The 22,779-nt window shown below is 41.6% G+C and overlaps 2 protein-coding genes across 3 annotated transcripts in view; both read right to left on the bottom strand.

Annotated features, from left to right (window-relative positions):
* Window positions 1–824: 824 nt before the first annotated feature.
* Window positions 825–21,832, bottom strand: CYP2U1 (cytochrome P450 family 2 subfamily U member 1). 2 transcript variants are annotated; one of them, XM_067735376.1, is made up of 5 exons: window positions 21,226–21,828; window positions 8,506–9,141; window positions 6,167–6,328; window positions 4,836–5,003; window positions 825–4,085 (listed from the first exon to the last, which is right to left on the bottom strand). In XM_067735376.1, the coding sequence occupies exons 1-5, from the start codon at window positions 21,713–21,715 to the stop codon at window positions 3,910–3,912; spliced, it is 1,632 nt and encodes a 543-aa protein (XP_067591477.1). In that variant the 5' UTR covers window positions 21,716–21,828; the 3' UTR covers window positions 825–3,909. The 2 variants fall into 2 exon arrangements, with proteins under 2 accessions (XP_067591477.1, XP_067591479.1); XM_067735378.1 differs by lacking the exon at window positions 8,506–9,141 and having other exon boundaries at window positions 21,226–21,832.
* Window positions 9,005–22,779, bottom strand: part of SGMS2 (sphingomyelin synthase 2) — a 113,420-nt gene continuing 99,645 nt past the window's right edge. The window contains exon 8 of the transcript XR_010942903.1: window positions 9,005–9,141. The gene's annotated coding sequence lies outside the window, so the exon portion shown is untranslated. The remainder of the gene's footprint in view (window positions 9,142–22,779) is intronic.

A 22,779-nucleotide genomic window follows, 5' to 3' on the forward strand; every position in this document is an offset into this window, starting at 1 on the left:
ATAGACTGAGTATCTTACAGATAACAGAAGTTTACTTCTCACAGGTCTGGAGACTAGAAGTCCAAAATCAAGGCATCTGCAGATTCAGTGTCTGGTGAGAACCTGCTTCCTGGTTCATGGATGGCTGTCTTTGCACTGCAGTCTCATATGGCAGAAGGGGGCAGGGAGCTCTCTGGGCTCTTACAAGGATCCTAATCCCATGCATGAGGGCTCCACTCTCATGACACAATCACTTCCCAAAGGTCCCACCTCCAAATACTATCACATCGGGATCAGGTTTCAGCTAATGAATTCTTGGGGCACACAAACTTTCAGTCTATAGCAGGGTGTTCTCAGGAAAGGCCACTTTAGATAGGGCTTTAGCAGAAGCCGTCCCTCAGGAGGTGACCTCTGCACTGTGACCTCAGGAGGAAGACTGGGCCGTGGAAAAAGCCGGCAGTGGGCTCATCTATAGGAAAAATCCATAGGTTCGGGTATTTTAGAAAACTTCTTCCTGAGCTAAGGAGTGTAATAGAGACAAGCACTCGATATTTTGCCACAATGGGCTTATGTAGATTCATCCCTCTCTCAAATAATGCTGGACTTTGACGTGGGAAATAAGAAGCTTGGGCTGTGCTACAGTCCTGAGAGTAACTGTGCTCTGAGAGGATATTTTAAAACAATTATCCTCCTGTCTAGAGATCATGCTTATATTATATGTGGCCATCTCCCTCTTTTTGGAAGTCTATTCCCTCTTCCTTTTCTTAACTTGACATCTGGTAAAAGAGAATTTTGTTTAGCAATTTAAAGAAAACAAAACCCCCCAAACCACACATGACACTATCTCAGTTAAAATTAAAAGTTTAATGTAAGCATCAAAAATCATGCTAATGATGAGGACTAAAAAGTAGGTATTAGGCAAACTTATAAAACAAAGTACTATTATTTTTACACTTCAAATACATCATAAAGTAAAAAATCGTAAAATATCAACATGTGCAAGGGAAGCATTAACAGTCCTTTCAGTGATTTGCCATAAACAGATGTTTTAAAAGTGCTACAGTTTAAGGCATTACATTTTAAAGTTTAATAAACATCTGATTTCAACATAATCTCACAGAAGAGTTTTTTTCTCAAGTTAGCTACAAACTGTTTGGTTAGGGGGTACCGAAAATGCATGTATAAATCGAAGAGTAATAAACTTGCTAATGCAAAGTTATTAGTGCAATTCCGCAGCGTATGAAATTCCAGATCAGAACAAACTACCCTGCACATGGTACACGATAATCCACACATACATCATCCATCTAAAGTCTCCAGGGGCTTCCCTGGTGGCACAGTGGTTAAGAATCTGCCTGCCAATGCAGGGGACACGGGTTCAAGCCCTGGTCCAGGAAGATCCTACATGCCACAGAGCAACTAAGCCTGTGCGCCACAACTACTGAGCCTGCGCTCTACAGCCCGTGAGCCACAACTACTGAGCCCACGTGCCACAACTACTGAAGCCCACGCTCCGCAACAAGAGAAGCCACCGCAATGAGAAGTAGCCCCCGCTCACCGCAACTAGAGTAAGCCTGCGCACACCAAAGAAGACCCAATGCAGCCAAAAATAAAAATTAATTAATAAACAATAAATAAAGTCTCTATAACAACCTCTCCATTCACTCACAGTGCCTATGCATTTCGTTCTTAGTTTTTCTTTTTTAATTAACAAAAATCCTCAAGGCACCTAAAGATTGGCCTGTATTTCATTTATCCATATTGAAAATGCAGAGGGCAGTATAGAGACGTGGTACAGGAAGAACTCTCCAGTTACAAAGACTGGTAGGTTTGAAATGCACAGCGGGACTTTTCAACTACATGTAGGCCGTAACTTCTCTAAGCCTGAGCTCCATCAGCTACAGAATGGCATCCTCTTACTAAACATTCTTTAAGAATTATGTAAGCACACAAGTAAAGCATAAAGTATGGTGCCAGCATGAGGAAAGGCTCAAAAGTACAGTTGCTTATATTATTATCACAATCTTTCTATATAAGGAGTATAATGGGAGAATAAAGAAAAGGGCTAGCCACTTTTGGAGCATGTTCTCTTCGGGCAGGTCAGTTCTTCATTGTCTAGGACTGCTCAGACATTTAGCATCCTGGCCTCATGGCAACAAAAAAGCCATTAGCACCCCCATCACTGTGATAACTGAAAACACACCCACATATTTCCAAATATCCCCTGAAAGACGTCATTACCTTTTTTGAGAACTGTTCTTTTAGAGGGAGTTTATTTATTAAGAAACAATTTAGTTATCTTAAAAAAATTAAGAATGCCTTCCTGTCTTTGCAAGTCTTCAAGGATGAGATACATTAGGCCTGGTGGCAGGAAGAACGGTTAAGGAATGTTCAGTACAGTTTGAATCCTTTTCTCATAAATCTCAGTATTAAAATTCCAGAGCTCACTATTCAGGGCTCAAGTCAGAAGCCAGAGCTACATCCTTGTGAGTAAACACAGCAGAAAGGAATTCTGCCATGAAGCCACTTCTTCAGCTAGGCTCACTGTTCATGTAGCTGAAATAGAAGGCAGATGTATACATTCAGACAATAACCTTTCCTCAACATACTAAACAAAGGTCCACTTCATCGCATGTCTACAAAAAGTAAAAACTAAAATCATAAACGAAAAGATAATAACAAAACAAGTCCTCCAAAACCGACATAAGATCTGTGTCAAGAAAAGCTCTAGGGCTTCCCTGGTGGCAGCACAGTGGTTAAGAATCCACCTGCCAACGCAGGGGACATGGGTTCGAGCCCTGGTCTGGGAAGATCCCACGTGCCGCGGAGCAACTAAACCCATGCGCCACAACTACCGAGCCTGAACTCTAGAGCCCATAAGCCACAACTACTGAGCCCACGTGCCACAACTACTGAAGCCTGTGCACCTAAAGCTCATGTTCCGCAACAAGAGAAGCCACTGCAGCGAGAAGCCTGTGCACCTCAACAAAGAGTAGCCCCCGGTCGCCACAACTAGAGAAAGCCCGCGTGCAGCAATGAGTACCCAACACAGCCAAAAATAAATGAATAAATTTTAAAAAAATTAGAAAAAAAAAAAAGAATCTGCCTGCCAATGCAGGGGACACGGGTTCGAGCCCTGGTCCAGGAAGATCCCACATGTCATAGAGCAACTAAGCCCGTGCGCCACAACTACTGAGTCCGCGTGTGCCCTAGAGCCTGTGCCCCGCAACAAGAGAAGTCACCGCAATGAGAGCCCACGCACGGCAATGAAGAGTAGCCCCTGCTCACCGCAACTAGAGAAAGCCCACGCAGTGACGAAGACACAACACAGCCAAAAAGAAATTAAGTAAAAAAATAAATAAATAAGAAAAGCTCTAATTCATTGTCCCCTAAACCCACGTCCTTCTCTGATGAAGTATTCAAGTCTGAACACCACTTTCATGTTGTCATGGGTCTTAAACAGGTAGGTCTTCCTCCTCCTCCTGAATTTGTTCTCCAGAGCTTAACAGTGCTTTGGTGATGTCAGAAAAGATGGAGCGTTTGACCATCATTCATGCCAAGACAGAGAGAGAAGTCAAATTTTGTTACCGTCATTTTCCACGTGGAATGACTGAGGCACTGAGGGATGAGAAGAAATGCTCATTGGTGGAGGCTGCTGGGAATAAAATCCGGATCCCCTGCTTCCGAATCCAGTACTTTCGTCACCATCCCCCAAGTCACGTGCATTACTAAAATGGCTGAAGTTTCCTTCTGAGGAACCCTCCGAGACGAAAGGTCCCACGTGCTCTACCCTCTTTCCAATCTCTCTCTAATCCAAGCCTAACCTAGACTTGCAGAATTGCTGGATCCGCTGTCAATTACAGAAGGAAGAATCTGTTTAGAAGGACATGTATTTACATTCTCTGCACCATCTCTTCCTGGAGATGTTCTTTACCTCTTTGAAATGATTATATTAAACGGATGTGGGGCTAAAGTTAGACCATACTTCCCAGTCAGGATCGGGTTCGAGTCCTTAGGCAAAGCAAATGTGAAACTCTGCATGAGGCTCACGAACATCAGGAATAATTCCATCTTTGCCAGCTGCTCTCCCATACATACCCGCTTCCCTAAAAATGAGACCAGGAAAAAAGGTAAGGATTATAATACCGGCCCTTTTCCTACCTCAAAAGGGATAAATTTATGAAATTTCTAAATTGAGTGTTTTAAAGGCAGACATAGAGAGTTTTGAAATAAAATTGCCACATATACCCCGTGGCTTCCCACAGTCTATGCTGATCAGAATTTTTGCATACCAAGTTCACATTTTAACTCCTACTCATAAAAACCTATCCACATTCTAGATAGGAACTAGAGACGGAGCCAATGAGGTGGGCTACCTTGTCTCCTCCATACTGACTTATCTCTTTCCTTGCTCTTATCTGAAAGATTAAGGAGAAAAGATATCAAATAAGAATCTCTGGAGCATTCCTTTTCTATAGAAAGAAGCCTACCTGCCCTAATCTAGGAACCTAAAAGAGGGACTGGTGAGATTAGAGAGCCCACCCTCTCACCCACCATTCAGGCAGGTCAAAAGCTGCTCTTAACTCCAACAGTTCCCTGGGACTCAAACAATCACCTGGACAACTCAAAAAGGAAGATTTCTAGTCATATTTAAAGATTTAAAACCAATTGCTTTCACTTTGTTTTTAAAATCTGAAATAAACATAGTGGAGATGCATTATCTAAGTTATTTCTCTCTTATATTAGCTTGCCAAGAAAGAAACATTTTTAAAAGAGTATCATGAAATAATAAAAGATTCTTTTGGTTCTGTTTCTTTTTAAAATTATGCCATTAAGAAAATAAAAGTTTAACTGACCTATCCCAAAAGGAATAAATGTTTCCTTTTTAATAAGTTGTCCTTGATCATCCAGAAATCGATTAGGGTAGAAATCATTTGGCTTCTCCCAAATGGCTGGGTCTCTGTGTATTGACCACAAGTTGGGTAATATTATCGTGCCTTTAGGAATGGTATACCCTTGGAGCACTAAAACAAAACAAAACGAAACCACTGTATCATTCAACATGCTTTTACTGATAACTCTTGGTAAACATCACTCTCTAAAAAAACAAACAAAGAAACAAACAAAAACTAGTTACATATCTAGCTTCTTAATTTGCTGAGGTACTTGAGGGCAGAGGCAAAACCTTATCAACTGGCATCCTCTCCATACCCTCCCAGGACCCAGCCTGACACAGGGCACAGGAGTTGCTCTGATGGATGTTGAGTTAATCAATTAAATCAAATGATAAAAACATTACAATTAAGAGAAAACATTAAAACGGGAATCATAAGGCATTTCAGGTGAACTTTCCCAAAGAATTACAAATTCCTAATACTTGTATACAATTTTACAGTTCCCAGTCTTTTATGTGACACAATACAATGAAGAAGGTAAACTAAGGTAAAGGGATGTACAGGGAAGTCAATGCTGGTTCATACCAGCTGACAAGTTCATATGCACTTTAAACAATGCCCCAAGGATACTGCACACACCTTATATTTAGTTTACACCAAAGAAACTGTTAAGTGATCCAATGTCATTTATAAGTGATTGCCTCCTACAACTGTCTTATAACTAGATTTAAGCCCATTTCATCATGGGCTATCTCCGGAGGACGAAAACTCCTTGTTACGAGGGATGCTTACAGTGAGTCTGAGTGCCTAAATGTCAAGGTCACTGCAGGTGAAAGGCTGAAACATGTGCCTTCAGAATCAGATGGGCTCTTCTAATTCTTTAATATTTGTGCTTCAGTTGCAGAACCGCAAAAAATGAAGTAGAATAATTCCCAGTTAAACTCCTTAATTTCATAATTAGGCTAGCTCTTCGGGCCTCCAAGAACAGGAGGACAGAGAGGGGCCTTTGTTAATTCTGGAGTTTTTTTCTGCCAGTACAGCCACCTTAAACGGCAGCATAATTTGACCAGTGTAAGTGTGCACGCTCTGAAGGCTAGAGAGCTATTTACCAAACAAGCAGGGCTGGAACGCCAGCCAGTACACCAAATAAGGGACAGCTGAGGCGGAAGCATCCTCTGGTCATTTGATTATCCATGACAACAAACGCTTGCCACAACCTCACCTCAAGTCCTCTGGATGAAGGGGACGGGCTTCCCTCGAGGGCGTTCCAAGGAGGAAGGCCCTGGACTTGCCTGTTTTCTCTGAGGTCATGTGAGGGATGGACAGTGGCACCACCACACTCAGCCTCTGCACCTCCATGATGGTGGCTTCTGTGTAGGGCATCCGGGCCTTGTCAGTGAGGGAGGGGGCACGGTCACCACCAATGACCCTTTCAATTTCTTCATGAACCTTTTCTATACAGAAAAAAAAAAAAAGGAAAGCATAATCCAAAAGATAAGCCAGGAGAGACTGCCCTCCCATACACTCTTCCCATCACCATATCCACACAGCTGATAAGTCGGCAGCACAGGCCTGCCTTGGCCTCAGTGAAGTGAAACACTGATCAGATATTCCAGTGGAGGCAGCTGGTCCCAGGGACCCTGTACCAGCCTGGGATTCTGAAGGACGATGGCAGAACAGACAGAGTGGCAAAGGGGAAAGCACTCTGGATTCAGGAGCACTTGGAATCATTCTCTCGTATCAACATCTGATTGACTCTAAGCTTTTACCTGTGACAACGTGTGGTAGCCCAACATGACCCCCAGTGACCCCCACTTCTTGGTGTTCCCAACTTCGTGCCATCCCCTCCCACTCTGTTCCAAATTGGTCTATGTGACCGACAGAATAAAGGAGAAGCAATGGCATGACCGTTCTGAGCTTAGGTTATAAAAGACACTATGGCTTTTGTCTTGGCCACTTACTCTCTAGGGTCATTCATTCTGGGGGAAGGCAGCTGCCAGTAAAGCAGCCCTACGGAAAGTTCCAAGTGGCAAGACCTGCAGCCAGCCGCCACGTGGATGAGTCATCTTGCAAGTGGATCCTTCAGTCCCAGTCAAGTCTATAGATGTTTGTAGCCCCAGGCCAACATCTTGATTACAACTGCGTGAGAAATCCTAAGCCAGACCATCCAGGCTAAGCTGCTCCTGGATACCTGATCCTCAGAAACTATGTGAGATTATAAATGGTTGTTGTTTTAAGATGCTAAATTTTGGGATAATTTGTTACTCATCAATAGTTAATGAATATAGGTAGGCACAATCCCATCTATAGTAGGCAGGAAATGGTCCCTCAAAGATGTCCATGCCATAATCCCCTGGAACCTGTGAGTATGCTACCTTATTTGGTAAAAAGGGACTTTGCAGATGTGATTAAATTAAGGACTTTGTGATGGGGAGATTATGCTGGATTTTCTGGGTGTGTCCAGCCTAATTACATGGGTTTTAAAATTGGAGAACTGGGACCTCCCTGGTGGCACAGTGGTTAAGAATCTGCCTGCCAATGCAGGGGACATGGGTTCGAGCCCTGGTCCGGGAAGACTCCATATGCTGCAGAGCAACTAAGCCTGTGCGCCGCAACTACTGAGCCTGCGCTCTAGAGCCCGCGAGCCACAACTACTGAAGCCCACGCGCCTTAGAGCCTGTGCACAGCAACTGCCGAGCCCGCGCGCCTAAAGCCTGTGCTCCGCAAGAAGAGAAGCCACCGTAATGAGAAGCCCGCGCACCGCAACGAAGAGTAGCCGCAGCTCACCACACCTAGAGAAAGCCCGCGCACAGCAACGAAGACCCGATGCAGCCAAAAAAAAAAAAAAAATTGGAAACTTTTCCCGGTTTAGAGTCAGAGGGAGATATGACTATGAAAGAATGGTCAGAGAGATGCAACATTGCTGGCTTCAAAGATAGAGCAAGGGGGCCACGAGCCAAGGAAGCCGCAAACGGCAAGGAGATGGATTCTCCTCCAGAGCCTCCAGAAAAGAACGCAGCCCTGCCAACATCCTGACTTTGGTTCACTGAGACATGTGTCAGACTTCTAATGTATAGAACTGTAACATAACAAATGTGTGTTGTCACTAAGTGTGTGGTTATTTGTTGTAGGAGCAACGGAAAATGAATACACTATTCTCTCCTGTATCCTTCCACTATGAACTTCCACTGAAATTCACTACCTATTGGTATTGATGTGGCGGAACTAGCTCCGTGACCTTGTGAAAATCACAGAACTTCTCTGGGCCTCTGGTCTCATCTTCAAAAAAGATGAATGGGTTCAGATGATCACTATGACTCTCTTCAACTCTAAAATAGTCTTCTCTAAAGTTCTTTCTTCATCATAGATTTCACACAGAATCAGACCTGTAGAGATTTAAAGCAGATTCAAGCAAGCTGTGATCTTAGTGCCACTGTCTAGAAACTTGGAGTTTCGTTGTTAACACCTTACCCATTCCCTATGAGATGCAAGTATTTCCATTTTGTTTTCCAGCCTGAAGACATTGCTTACTGACAGGAGCCACAGGATCACAAAGGTTGCTGATTTAAATGGAAATGAAAAAAAATATATCCTGGTTTTGCCATGAATAAAGGAAACATCTGTTTATTACCTTGTATGTCGGGGTTCAGTGACATATACAGGAGGCACCAAAGCAAAGAGTTAGTTGTGGTATCAGTGCCAGCAATGAAGAGATCGCCAATGATATAAAATAAGTAATCTTCATCAAAACTACTATTGCTATTATTTTTCCTCTCCTCCTCCACATGGAGAAGATACATGTCTATGAAGTCCTGAGGGTTCTCTACATCCAGAGACTCTCGATGGTCTTCGATGATTTTTTTAAGGAAAATAGTTAAATCCTTTTCAATCTGTCTTAATTCCTTAAATGGTCCAAAGGGAAGGTAATAAAGCCACGAGCATATGTTGACCAAGAGGAGCTGGGTGTTCAGACAGATTTCTAACGCTCGTGACATAAAATTAAGCATTTTCTTAAACTCACTATTGGTGTAATCAAACCGCTGGCCAAAGCACAAAGAGCAAATTATGTTAGAGACAGCGTTGTTGACAATGGGGAAAGGATTGAAGAGGACTTCTCCATTCTTTTGCATTTCCTCTTTCACATATTTGAACTCCTCAATAATCTTGGGCTCCAAGCTAAGCTTTCCCAAGCCAAAATGACGAAGAGTTGAATGAGAGAACTTCCTCTGTTGTCTCCAGACTGGACCATAATGTGCGAATACAATCCCTGCAAAAGGACACCAAGGAAAGAAGGTAAGAAAGAGCAATGCTTGATAATTAATACTCAACAGGACCAACCATGAAGGGTATTTGTATTTCTCAAGTCACTTGTGCAAAGGTCATATACGAACAGATAAAGATCACCAGCCAAGAATGACTAGCAAAATTTAGTTATCAAGATAGTGTATGTTTATAATAACAAAAGTCATATCCAATTTGATTAGGAAAATTTTCTATAAAGATTATTATATATACTAACTCCTGGTGAAATGAAACGAGTTTCCATTTCTAGAGTTAGTGTAAATTTCAAAACCTTATTTTCATAAGAGTGAATACAGACTAAGAAAATATTTCAGGCTAGATAAATGTGAACAGAAGGATAAGCATGGTTAACAGATTGCACATGAGGGCAGGGACAATATCTGATTTTGCTCATCATTAAAATCCAAACTTCTGGCATAGTGCTGTGTACAAAGGAGGAGATTGTTAAATATGAAATGAATAAATCAACAGCCCATTGGCCATCAAAGTTTGGATCAAATAACTGGCAGGTAATCTAAAATGTCTGTAGTTGCAAACAGCCCTAATTTAAAAACATCTGAACTCAAGGGCATTCACAACTACATCTTATTTGATTCTCACTTATGTTATACATCTTCCACCATCAAACCCAAAAGAATTGCTCCCAGATGTTGTATCAGATTGTTCTCAAATTTTCCTTGTTTCCTGTCACTTACTTCATTCTCTTTTCCATGGTGTGCTTTATTGTTTCAGCCAGCTCTCCTCCTTCCATTTTTCATCCACTTCATTCCTGCTACCTTCAAGGACATGCTTCATTCATTTAACAAATATTTCTGAATGCCTACTATGTGCTAGACACTGGGATGCTGTGAATACAGCTGAGAATGAAATAAAGACCTCTCTCAGTGGTTATGTCTTCTCACAATCTTTGATACCTATATAAAATGACTCTCAATAGAAACATCCACATGGTCAAATGTATTGGATGACCTGTCACGTCCATTTTCCTGCCTCGAATATTCCACACATCTGCTCAAATCTGATGTTGCTTTCTAGGCCTTTTGTTCAGGTGTTTTGTGACTTCCATTTGACATCATTTAGAAATTTTTTTTGACCCTCCTGTATTGAATTCATTTCCTGGATTCTATGTCTTTACCTGATTTCACTCCTGTATTTTGCTGACGGCCATCCTCTAATAGGTTCCTGGGAAAGGACGCATCAGAGGCAAATTTCTAAACATTTTTCGAAAATGTATTTATTGTACATTTTCCCCTCCATCAGAATTTTGAAGACATTGCTAAGAGTGCATTGATGCGTCATAAAATATGTACACCTTCAATGGGACTAGACATTATCAAATTCTTCTCCAAAGTGGAGAGTACACCAGAAGTACATGAATGATCTGTTGTCAAATAGTTACTATCACTTTTAGTCATCAACGTTTTATTTTTGCCAATCAGAGGGCTGAAACGCATCTCATCTGATTTTTATGTGCATTTCCCTGATTGTTACAGTGGGTTGGAGCAGCTTCTCATATGGTTACTGGCCAGGTTTCTTATTCTGTGATTTGTACTTAATAACTGTGCAATTTTCTTCTTCTTATATATTCTACATGCATAGCAGACATTATCTCTCATCATGTGAATTGCTTTTTCATGTTTTAATGCTATTACTTGATAAACATGCTTTAAAGGTAGTTCCATTTCTCAATCTTTTTCTTAGTGATTTGTGCTGCATGTCTTACTTTAGAAATTTTTTCCTTCCACAGGTTTATAAATACATTCTCTACTTTCTTGTAAAATTTAAAAATCTTGCTTTTTCACATTTAAGTCTCTATAACCTACCTGGAATTTATATTTATGTTAGGTATTCCTACTTATTGTGAAGAAGGAATCCACTTTTCTCCCTATTTTGATAGCCTATTGTTCAAGCACCATTTATGAAACAGCCTCTCCTTTTCTCTACTGATCTACAACATTTGCTGTACACAGGCAGCTCAGGTTATAGGTTTTCTAGTCTGCTATATTGTACACTGGTGTATTTATTTATGACTGTGCTTAAAGCACACTGTATTAACTATTGTTACTCTATAATAAGATCTAAATAGACTTTATAGTAAGTCTTAATATTTACTAGGGAAGTCCGCACCGCCACCACCTTGTTCTTTTTCAAAATTGTTTTTTGATTACTCTTGGCTCTTTACTCATATTTATCAAACTTTAATCAGCTTGTCAAGTTCTATTTTTAAAAAAGCACCTTTGAGATTTTGATGGGAATTGCATTTAACTTACAGATTAATTTGAAAATTGTCTTCTTTATAATTGGACTTCCCTGTAATCCAAGAATAAATCCAACTTTGGTTATGATATTTTTATGCTTTTTTAAAGACATTGTTGGATTTGGTTTCCTAATATGTTAAGTTTTTAAAAATTCATATTCATACATGAAAATGGACTATACATTTCCTTTCTCATAATGTATTTGTCTGGATATACTCACCTCCTAAAATGAGCCATGGTGTATTCCTTCTCTCTGGAAGAATTTGTCTATAATTATAATGGCATGTTCTTCTTTTTTCCTTACCTTTATTCTTTTGTTCTTTTTCAGATATATAAAATTAGCTATCTAACTAATTTTCAGACCTTTATCCTAATAAAGGATAGTTAAGGTTGTACAATTGCCTTTGGGTACCACTTTAGCTGCAGTCCACCAGTATTGTGTGCATGTCTTTTCAATGCATTTTAAGTATAAAAATTTGGGGACTTCCCTGGTGGTCCAGTGGTAAAGAATCCGCCTTACAATGCAGGGGATGCTGGTTTGATTCCTGGTTAGGGAACTAAGATCCCACATGCCACGGGGCAACTAAGCACGCAGCATGCGCGCCACGACTACTGAGCTCGCGCGCCTCAGAGAGCCTGCGTGCTGCAAACTACAGAGCCCACGCGCTCTGGAGCCCTCGCTCCACAACTACAGAGCCCATGTGCCCTGGAGCCTGTGCACCACAACTAGAGAGAAAACCTGAACGCCAGGACTAGAGGGAAGCCCACACGCCGCAACGAAGAGCCCTCATGCTGCAACTAAGAACTGACACGGCCAAAAATAAATAAGTAAATAATAAAATAAATCTTTTTAAAAAAAGTATAAACATTTTTTTCTATTATGATTCTCTTTTGCCACCTAGATTAATTTGGCTTATGATGATTTTTGTTTGTTTTTCTTTTTGTTTTTTTGCGGTACGCGGGCCTCTCACTGTTGTGGCCTCTCCCATTGCAGAGCACAGGCTCCGGATGCGCAGGCTCAGCGGCCATGGCTCACAGGCCCAGCCGCTCCACAGCATGTGGGATCTTCCCAGACTGGGGCACGAACCCACGTCCCCTGCATCGGCAGGCGGACTCTCAACCACTGCGCCACCAGGGAAGTATGATGATTTTTGACATTGATGAGGCTAGCTTTTTAGTCTAGTATGTGATCAATTTTAATAAAATTTCCAAATAAAATTGAGAAGAATTTTTATATAAGCAATTGTTGGGTATAGGGCCCTCTTTCCAACAGAGAAAGCTACAGAACTGTCAGAATCAAATCTTCTTTATCCCTGCCAAAGTTTTATCTGCCTGATCTATCAACTATTCAAATACTTACGTTAAAATAATTTGCATTAATGGTGCATTTGTCAATTCCTTTTTTCAGTTCTGTAAGTTTTTGTTACTTATAGATATATATCATGGCTATATAGATATTTATACATAATATATAAAATATTTTAAAATTAAGATATATAAATATATAAAATTAAAATGTATTAAAAAGTGTATATATCTACCTTGTTAGGTACATATGTATGCTAGACAACATTGTTAGGTACACTCAAATTTAGAAATAAATGTCTTCTTTCTATTAGTTTTTTCAATATTTACTTACAGTCCCCTACATGCCAGATACTAAGGGCATACAGATTTAAAAGACACAGTCTTTGTTCTCAAGATGCTTCCAGTTTTGTGAGGAGCTGGATAAACCAACAACTCTAATACACTGTTGTATGTTAGACGGTATTGAAGTTGCATATTGTATTGAATGTTGTATGGTGGATTGCACTAAAGTTGCACAGTTGGAATGCATGGTATTGAATGCTGCATTGTTGGACTGTATGGTATTGAGTGTTATATGTTGGATTGTACTGAAGTTGCACTGTTGGGATGTACAGTATCGAATGTTGTTATGTTGGACTATATTGAATGTTGCATTGTTGGAATGCATTGTATTAAATGTTGTATGTTGGAGGTGTATTGAAGTTGCAATGTAGACAAAGGAAAAAGCACCATGTCAGCTGAGGGAAAGCAGTACTTCTCAGAGAGGACATCTGAGTGATACTTCATTTGTAAATAAGGATGTGTATGAAGGCACATTTTAGAAAAATAAAGAACTTGGGGGAAGTTAAAGACGGTACAGTATTTCAAGAGGGCTGAATTATCTTCAGGGAAAAATTCAGGTTTAGATAAGGCAAGGAAATGGAGGGAGGATTCTCAAAAGAAACTAATATCTGGGCATTAGGTATTTGACAACAATCTGACAGGTATGAAGTGCAAGATAAGACTTGACCAAGGAGACAGTGCCTGAGAATGCCAGGGATGAGAGGCAGGGACAGAATTAATGGCCTCAGGGTTTCAAACGTTACAAAATATCCATGTCATGAAGCCAGAATGGCTTAAAGCAGGGGTCCCCAACCCCCGGGCCACGGACCGATATTGGTCCATGGCCTGTTAGGAAGCGGGCCGCACAGCAGGAGGTGAGTGGTGGGTGAGTGAGCAAAGCTTCACCTGTATTTACAGCTGCTCCCCATCGCTTGCATTACTGCCTGAGCTCTGCCTCCTGGTGAGTTGTATAATTATTTCATTATATATTAGAATGTAATAGAAATAAAATGCATAATAAATGTAATGTGCTTGAATCATCCTGAAACCATACCACCCCCCCCCATCTGTGGAAAAACTGTCTTCCACGAAACTGGTCCCTGGTGCCAAAAAGGTTGGGGACCGCTGGCCTAGAGTCTTAGAGTGTTTGGAAGAGGTTCAGGCATACCCTGTAGTTGCTGACATCTCCATTCTTAGCCCTGAATGTATACAATGGATGTATACAAAGACTTCATCTCAAGGAGGATAATAACACTGAAAAATAAACATGGCTCCAAAGCAAAAACCAGGACTATTGTTTGGGAATGACAAAAACATACCCTCAAGAGAGTCTGGCAAAAAGGCCAGTTAGGCTGTGGATGGAACCAAAAAGCAGGAAAAGCTGGGTGTTACCACCTTGGAGAAGACTAAATGCCACTGAACTCCTCTCTGCACCTGTTTTTCACTTCTTTCTTCCTGACTGACTTCATTCTTTCCTACTGTGAACCAGCTTTTCCAAGAACTGGGAGCTATCTTGAGATGCCCATTCTCCCATTTTCACCACGGGAGATAAAAGCCCTCTAAAGCCCTCTATTCTCTAGTTCTAACCTGAAAAACGCTGGGGAAGGACTCAGATGTTTCAGTCAGGTATTCCATGGTGATACCAATTTGGAATACTTTACATTTATTATTTGGCTTGAGGTTTCCAAACTATGCCACAAGTATCAATTCTTACCCCAAAACTATGTGTGGATCGATCTGTAGCTATGAACTTTTGAGTTGTGTCCAGCCCACAGACTCACTACCATCACAAAGAGGTGAGATATTCTGATCAAATCACCTTTGATCAGGGGTCTATTCCCTGACTAATCACTGTGGTCAGAGAGGGGAATTCATGTAAAGATATGGCATCTCCCATTCCAACCACAGTTAATGGATACAAAAGGGTGGTGGAGCCAGAGTTACTCAGAAGAAGGGGGTGCTCTTGTCAGAGGACTAGGTCCTAGATGGCTGAAACAAAAATCTACCTCAAACCAAACAAAGGATAGGCTAAATTGACTGTGATACATTCTCACAAAGGAATATTGTACAGTTTTTAAGAACTTTGTAGAAAATTCAATAATATGGAAAAATATTCATAATACTTTAAGTGATAAAAATAATTTTAAAGAGTGTGAAGAATATGTTTCCATTTCAAGGAAGCAAATATATTTTTTAAATTACCTGTACATATAGAAAAAAAAAATACTAGAAGGCTGTCACAGATTGAATGTGTCCCTTCAGAATTCATGTTAAATCTTAATGCCCAGTGTGATGGTATTTGAAAGTAATCTTTAGGATATGGTTAGGTCATGAGGATGGAGCCCTCATGAATGGGATTAGTGCCTTCATAAAAGAGGCCCCAGGGATCTCCCTTGCTCCCTTCACCATGTGAGGTTACAGACAGTTGTCTGTGAGTCAGGAAGCTGGCCCTCAACAGACACCAATCAGCTGGCACCTTGATCTTGAACTCTCAGACTCCAGAAATAAATTCTGTTGTTTATAAGCCACCTAGCCCATGGAACTCTGTTACAGCAGCTCAAACAGACTAAAACAAAGGTGATACATAAAAATGTTAATAGTGGCTATCTCAAAATAACACTGATCACAGATGATTTTCAATTATTTTTTAAAAGAATTAAAAGGAATTCTTTTACTCCTGTTCCATGTTTTATGTTTTACAATAAGCAACATATATTACTAAAATAAAAATAGTTAAAATACATTAAATTTGATGCAATTCTACATTAATCACACATACGTTTTCTTTCTCTTGAAGCAGAGAAAGTGTTATCCACTGATTATATTTGCCCTTCCCTTCCATAGGGTCATATAAGTGTCCCCCTTAGTGGGAATTCAGGCCTTCTTGAAATGAGCATGTAACTATTTAAAATATGTACTTTACTGCATTTACTACAAGATTCAGTTATCTCGTTTATTTCCTAATTTCATTTTGTATCTTGTACCCCTTCGAGGTAGTCAATCCTGACTGGTCTATCCTGTACTTCTAAAGTTCTTCAAAATTTCCTTTTGCCTCCCATTTTCATGTCTTTGCAATTTCCTCTGACTCTTGCTCCAAGTTTCTAGAAATCTCTCAAAATTAGAAGTAATCTAATTTCTATCAACAGGGAAATAGATAAATTACAAAAGCTAGAGGTAGAAAGATACTTTATAAATGTATGACATATGTAAGGTTTTAAAAAACATACCAGATAAAGTTATGCACTGTTTATGAATCTGAAGCAAATGTGAACAGTGATGAATGAGTTTATATTATTCTCTGCACTTTATATTTGAAATATTTAATAATAAAAATGTGATGTGCATAAACCTTTGAGAAGAAACAGACCACACTTAAAGTACTCTTTTGGTAGCCTTGGCTCTGACTTTGTAAGTATTTTTTTTTATTAAAGTATAGTTAATTTACAATATTATATTAGTTTCAGGCATATAAGACAGTGTTTCAAAATTTTTAGATTATACTCCATTTAAAGTTATTATAAAACATTGGCTATATTCCTTGTGATGTACAACATACCCCTGTAGCTTATTTATTTTATACATAGTAGTTTGTACCTCTTAATCTGACTTTGTAACTTTATTAACTATTCCTGCTCAGGAACAGAATCAGATGGACGAATAAGTATGATGGGCATACCTAATGTAGAGCATCTTTCTGGCCTATCTACCTTACTATAATTTTCATGCTTAAAAAGAATATCAACTTGTATAAGCATGATAATTTGAAAAACTCAAATATAATAAATAACCTCCCTACATTCTAGAACTTGATGGCAATGTGTTAAGTGAACTATTTCCAGCACATCACTGGTCATGAAATATTCCTTCTCTTCGAGTCTCATCAACTTTAGCAGCAAAACTCTTTTACAAATATCTTATAAAAATAAATATAAACATTTAATAACGTTATTGGCCTCTAATTCTTAATATCACTTTTCTTTCTCTCAGAGTCTATGCATCCTGCTTCTGGACAACTTCCCATTTTACAATCTTGCCACTGGAAACAGCACTGAAGGTGGCTCGGGCACTCCTCAAATCTTGCTGAGCTGAGCCGCTCAGCCTTTCACTCCTGTGGCCTATGTTCTTCAGGATGACTATGCCATCCAATTCTTGATCTATGACGGCTACCCAGAACTCATCTGCTTCTTCATCCTTCGATGGGCATCTTGAAATAAACTCACATTCTCCCCTTTTATTTTTCACCCTTGAAAATTCCATTAAAAGATTCCTTGACTAAAAAAAAAAAATAAAAAAAGATTCCTTGACTATCTACATTTTCCTATTCAGATGGCCTGTTCTTTATTCCAAGTTAAATCAACAAGCATTTTCCTTGTGACATATGGTTCTTGCTTTACTTTCTCCTGTCAATCACTTTCACCAGCAACATAAATTTCTTACAGCACATTTGCCCAACACATATCCACCAGAATACAAGAGCAGCATCACCTAAAAAGTCCTAACTGTCTCTTGGAGGAATTAATGCTTTAGTTGAGATGCTGAAGCACCAGATTACCCCAGGCTCCCAGGACTTTACAAAATAAGGAGGGATCCAATAATAAACTGTGATCCAACTAATACTCAGAAACTGCCTTATAGATTCTTAAACAAACTATACACCCACCAAGAAGGACTTCGAAGAAGAAAATCTAATTCCTACCTTTAAAAATCAGGAGGAAAAGACAGATGAGCAACAAAAGTGACAATATAATGTGGTAAGTGCATTAACAGATGTTAGATGTATGTATGTAACAATAGATGTATGCATGCATTCGTTCATTTCTTGATTACCTGCTCTGTGCCGATTAGAAGGCATACAGTGGTTAACAAGATGAGCCAGATCCTTGCCCTCACAGAGTTCACATTCCAATGGTAAGTGGGGTTGGTAATAGGCTAAATGCTTTCAAAGTTTTTAATGAATGAGGTTAGTGAAATATAAATGAGATAAAATAAGTTGTGATATTGGGCAGTGTCTAAAATAGTAGTGAAAGGTGACAATTGGCCTCAGAGATGATAAGGAATAAACAAAGTAAAAAGTTATCCCAGGGGACTTCCCCGGTGGCGCAGTGGATAGGACTCTGAGCTCCCAATGCAGGGGGCCCGGGTTCGATCCCTGGTCAGGGAACTAGATCCCACATGTGTGCCACAACTAAGAAGCCCGCCTGCCGCAACTAAGACCCAGTGCAACCAAATAAATAAATATTAAAAAAAATTTTTTTAAGTTATCCCAGGCCTAAGGATGACAAAACCCAGTAGCCTGAGGCAGTCACCAACCTTCCAGGAATCAGCTTAGTGTGTCCAGAGCAGACACTGTACTTGAAATGTACAATAAAGCGAGAGTGGAAAGAGATAAAGTGAGAAAGGCAGGCAGAGGCCAGATCCTTTGGGGCACAGTAGGTCTAGTATGGAGTCGGAAACAACTGGTTTCAGTGGGGGAAGCGACATGATTTGTTCTGATTCACATTTTTTTTTTTTTTTAAAGAAATCCCTTTGGCGGCTGTATGGATAAAAGATCAGAGCAGAAGCAAGCAGGCTAGTTAAGAGGCTTCTGGAGTAAGAAATGAAAAGCGATGGTAGCTTGGATGAGATGGAGATGGAGAGAAGTGAATGGATACAGAACATGGATATATCTGCAGCAGGCTGACAAGACTTACTGACTGGTAGGGAATGCGATGAGGGTTTAAACGAAAACAGTGGTATCACAGAGAAAAGAGCAGCTCACCTGTACCTGGGAGGATAGAGAAATAGGTCACAGAACACATTCTCAGAGAGGTGACATTTAAGCAGGTATGAAAAAATACAACACAAGTGTTGGTGAGGATGTGGAGAAACTGAAACATTGGCTGCTGCTGGCAGGAATGTAACATGGTGCAGCTGCTATGGAAAATGGTATGGAAGTTACTCAAAAATATTAAACATATAATATGATCAAGCAATTCCACTTGTGGATTTACACCCATAAGAACTGAAAGCAAGGACTTCAACAGATATTTGTAGACATACCATGTTCACAGCAGCATTTTTCACAATAGTCTAAAGACGGAAGCATGCAAGTATCCATCAGGGGACGAATGGATAAACAAAATGTGGTACATACATTCAACGGAATAGTATTCAGTCTTAAAAAGGAAAGCAATTCTCACACATGCCACAATATGGATGAACCTTAAAACATTATACTAAGTGAAATACGTCAGTCACAAAAGGATAAATGTTGTATGATTCCACTTGTATAAAGTACCCAGGATAGTCAAATTCACAGAGACGGAAAACAGAATGGTGGTTGCCAGGGGTTAGAGTTTTTAAATGTTTAATGGGTTTTTAGTGTTTGTTTAATGGGTATAAACTTTCAGTTCTGCAAGATGAAAAGAGTTCTGGAGATAGTGGTGATGGTTTCACAACAATGTGAATGACTTAATGCCACTAAACTGTACACTTAAAAATGATTAAGATGGTAAATTTTATGTTATTTGTATCTCACCACAATTTTTTTAAAAAGAGAGAGGAAAAGAAAAGCAGAGGTGGGAGTTCTCCAGGCAGCCATGAGAACGGAAGAGAATTCCAGGTAGAAGCAGCAGCATGTGTAAAGACACGGAGAGAGTAAGGTATGAACTGTGACATGTATGATTTATTTTTCAGTGGGACATTTAGAATATTAAGATCATCATTACTATTCATTTAAAATCCTGATGCAAAATTCTGGCTTCATCAGATTCTGAAAAGCCTGGATCTCTTTATACCACATGCCAGGAAGAGGAAGTAGTAGTTCATTTACTTAATAAATAGTTATTGACTCCTATATGTGCCAGGCAGGACAAGGAATAACTCTGTCTTCCTAGATGTCAGTCTAGTGGTGAAGACTCACATTCAGGCCAAGGTTACAGAATTATGAAGGCTCAATATTGATAAGTGCAGTGAAGGAAAAGTACTTGTGCAATGAAACTCGTTCTAACAAGGGAGACTAACTTACCTGGAACGGAAGTGAGGAAAAAAACTCCCTGAGGGAAAGACATTTAGAGTCTGTCATACAGAGCGAAGTAAGTCAGAAAAAGAAAGACAAATACTGTATGCTAACACATATATATGGAATTTAAGAAAAAAAAATGTCATGAAGAACCTAGGGGTAAGACGGGAATAAAGACACAGACCTACTAGAGAATGAATGGACTTGAGGATACGGGGAGGGGGAAGGGTAAGCTGTGACAAAGTGAGAGAGTGGCATGGACATATATACGCTACCAAGCGTAAAACAGATAGCTAGTGGGAAGCAGCCGCATAGCACAGGGAGATCAGCTCGGTGCTTTGTGACCACCTAGAGGGGTGGGATAGGGAGGGTGGGAGGGAGGGAGACGCGAGAGGGAAGAGATATGGCAACATGTGTCTATGTATAACTGATTCACTTTGTTATAAAGCAGAAACTAACACACCATTGTAAAGCAATTATACTCAATAAAGATGTAAAAAAAAAAAAAATTAACACCTGACCGAAGAGTAGGATTGACACAGACGGAAACACAGTCTGGGACCCGTGCCGGCCAATAAGACAAAGGGGAACACTGATAAACAAAAAGGGCAAATGTGATATTCTGTTGCAGCGGATAACATGTTTACCAACGCTCAAAACTGCCCATCTTAGCCTTCCATAAGCAGGAATCACAGAAACTATAAACCTATTGTACATTAGGTTTGCCAATTAGTTCCTATCGTGTTTTCTGGACTTCCTATCTTACGGGGAAATAATCTTAAACTCTTGCACCCAAAACGCAAAAGGTGTAAATATCCCTCTCTCTTTCTAACACGGCCTAAGTTTCTCGTCGGGAACACGTTCTGAAGAGTGAGGCCTTATTCTGGGAAGGAGCGAATACTCCTGGAAAGATGGAACCTGAGCGAATACTCCTGGAAAGATGGAACCTATCACAGCTGCAGGGGATCTCAAAGGCAGCGGGAGTGGGAGGCAGCGCCGCCCTCCCCCTCCCGCGCTGGGTGCAGGTGTGAGGCAGGTTGGGTGCGCGCGGCCGCAGGGGAAACAGAACCCCCAGCTCCGGCGCACCTGCAGCCCCATCCGCGCGCTCACACGGCCCGTGACCCCTGACCCCCAAGGCTCCCGCGGCCGCGGCCCAGCTCACCCTTCCCCTTGGTCAGGATGTAGTTGAGCGGCATCCGCGGGCGGTCGCTGAAGACCTCGGCCTGCTGCACCAGCGCCTCGCGCACGCTGTGGAAGTCGTTGAGGACCACCACCAGGTAGTGGCCGATGAAGAAGCTGTAGATGTTGCCGTACACACGGGCCAGGTCTGCCAGGAGCAACTGCACGCCCAGGCCCGAGGTATTCAATTCTCCGGTCCTTGCCCGCCGGTACGGCCAGCTCTTCCGTCGGAGGAAAGGCGGCAGCAGCACGAAGCCGAAGTTGCCCACCACGGGCCAGGGCGTGGGCCCGGGGGGGATGCCCCGCTTCGGGCGCCGCCACAGCCAGCTCCAGCCCAGCAGCGCGGCGAGAACGAGAAGCAGCAGCGCGCCGCCCGTGGGGTCCAGCCGCAGCAGCCCCGGGGGCGCATGCAGAAGGCGCAGAGGCCAGGGGGAGTCCTCGGCGGGAGCCTGGGGCAGCCCGGCGGAAGCCATGGCCTGTGCGCCGGAGTCCTCAGCCCCGGCCTCCTGCAGCTATCCTCAGGAGAGCACACGCAGACACCGGTGCGCTGCCCTGAGGCCAACTCCCCTGGAAGCCCGGGGGCGGGGAGGAGAGCGGCGGAGGCCGCTCCGGATTGGCTGCGCCCACCGCTTCCTCTCCAGCCCCTCCAATCAGCGATGCCCAAGAAGAAACAGGGACGCGCTCGCAACCAGGCTGTGGCAGTCCGCGGACCAGGCTGGGCAAGCTGTCTGGAAGTTGGCCGCCCTATCCGGGTCGCGCCCCTCCGCTGGGTCAGACTTGGCTGTGACCGGCCCTGAAAAAAAACGATGCTCGCACCACACCTTTACGCTCTGATTGGTTACCGGATTTCTTGTGTTATTTGTCAGTTGAGTGCTTAAACCGTGCCAGGTCAACAGGCCCCTCGTACGACTCAGCCTCAACACCAGCGCTTCTACCCTGAGCTGGGCGAGGGGGGTCCCCGCCCTATCTCCTGGTAGCAAAAAGACAGGGGTACTGCTTTATCCAAATCGGGATTCGGAGGAAGAAATGACCCTTTCCTCCACCCACTGACAGCAGGATGATGGAAATGCAATGCGTAGAATTTGTAGATGTAGGTGGCCAACGCTCCGGAGAAAGGATGGGTGGGGAATAGTGGGGTGGGTGGGGTGATGCAGTAAAGCTCTTATAACTTGCCATACACGGGAATATCCCTTTTATGTGGAGAGTGAAAGCTCAGCGTCCGTTTCAGCGTGTGGCCTGGGTAAAGCCGAAGACCTAATCCAGAAATTTGCTTGGAGGATTTAAGTAGCTAATAATATAAAAAGAAAATCAATCGGGTGAGGAGTGGGTCACAATATCATTATAACTATGCTGAGGTTGAGATTTTAAGTGAGAATTGTGTAATGCTTTAAATACAAAGTCCTTTAATTTTCCGTAATTATGGCTCGTAGGCACTTCCCTTTTCTGTCTTCTACAGGCTAAATCCTCTGGTTTCTTTTATGTTAGGTTGACACAGAATTGTCGATACTAGACCATTTTCTGTCTGCTAAAAGGCCAG

This window comes from Pseudorca crassidens, chromosome 4 (assembly GCF_039906515.1).
Source record: "Pseudorca crassidens isolate mPseCra1 chromosome 4, mPseCra1.hap1, whole genome shotgun sequence".
NCBI lineage: Eukaryota > Metazoa > Chordata > Mammalia > Artiodactyla > Delphinidae > Pseudorca > Pseudorca crassidens.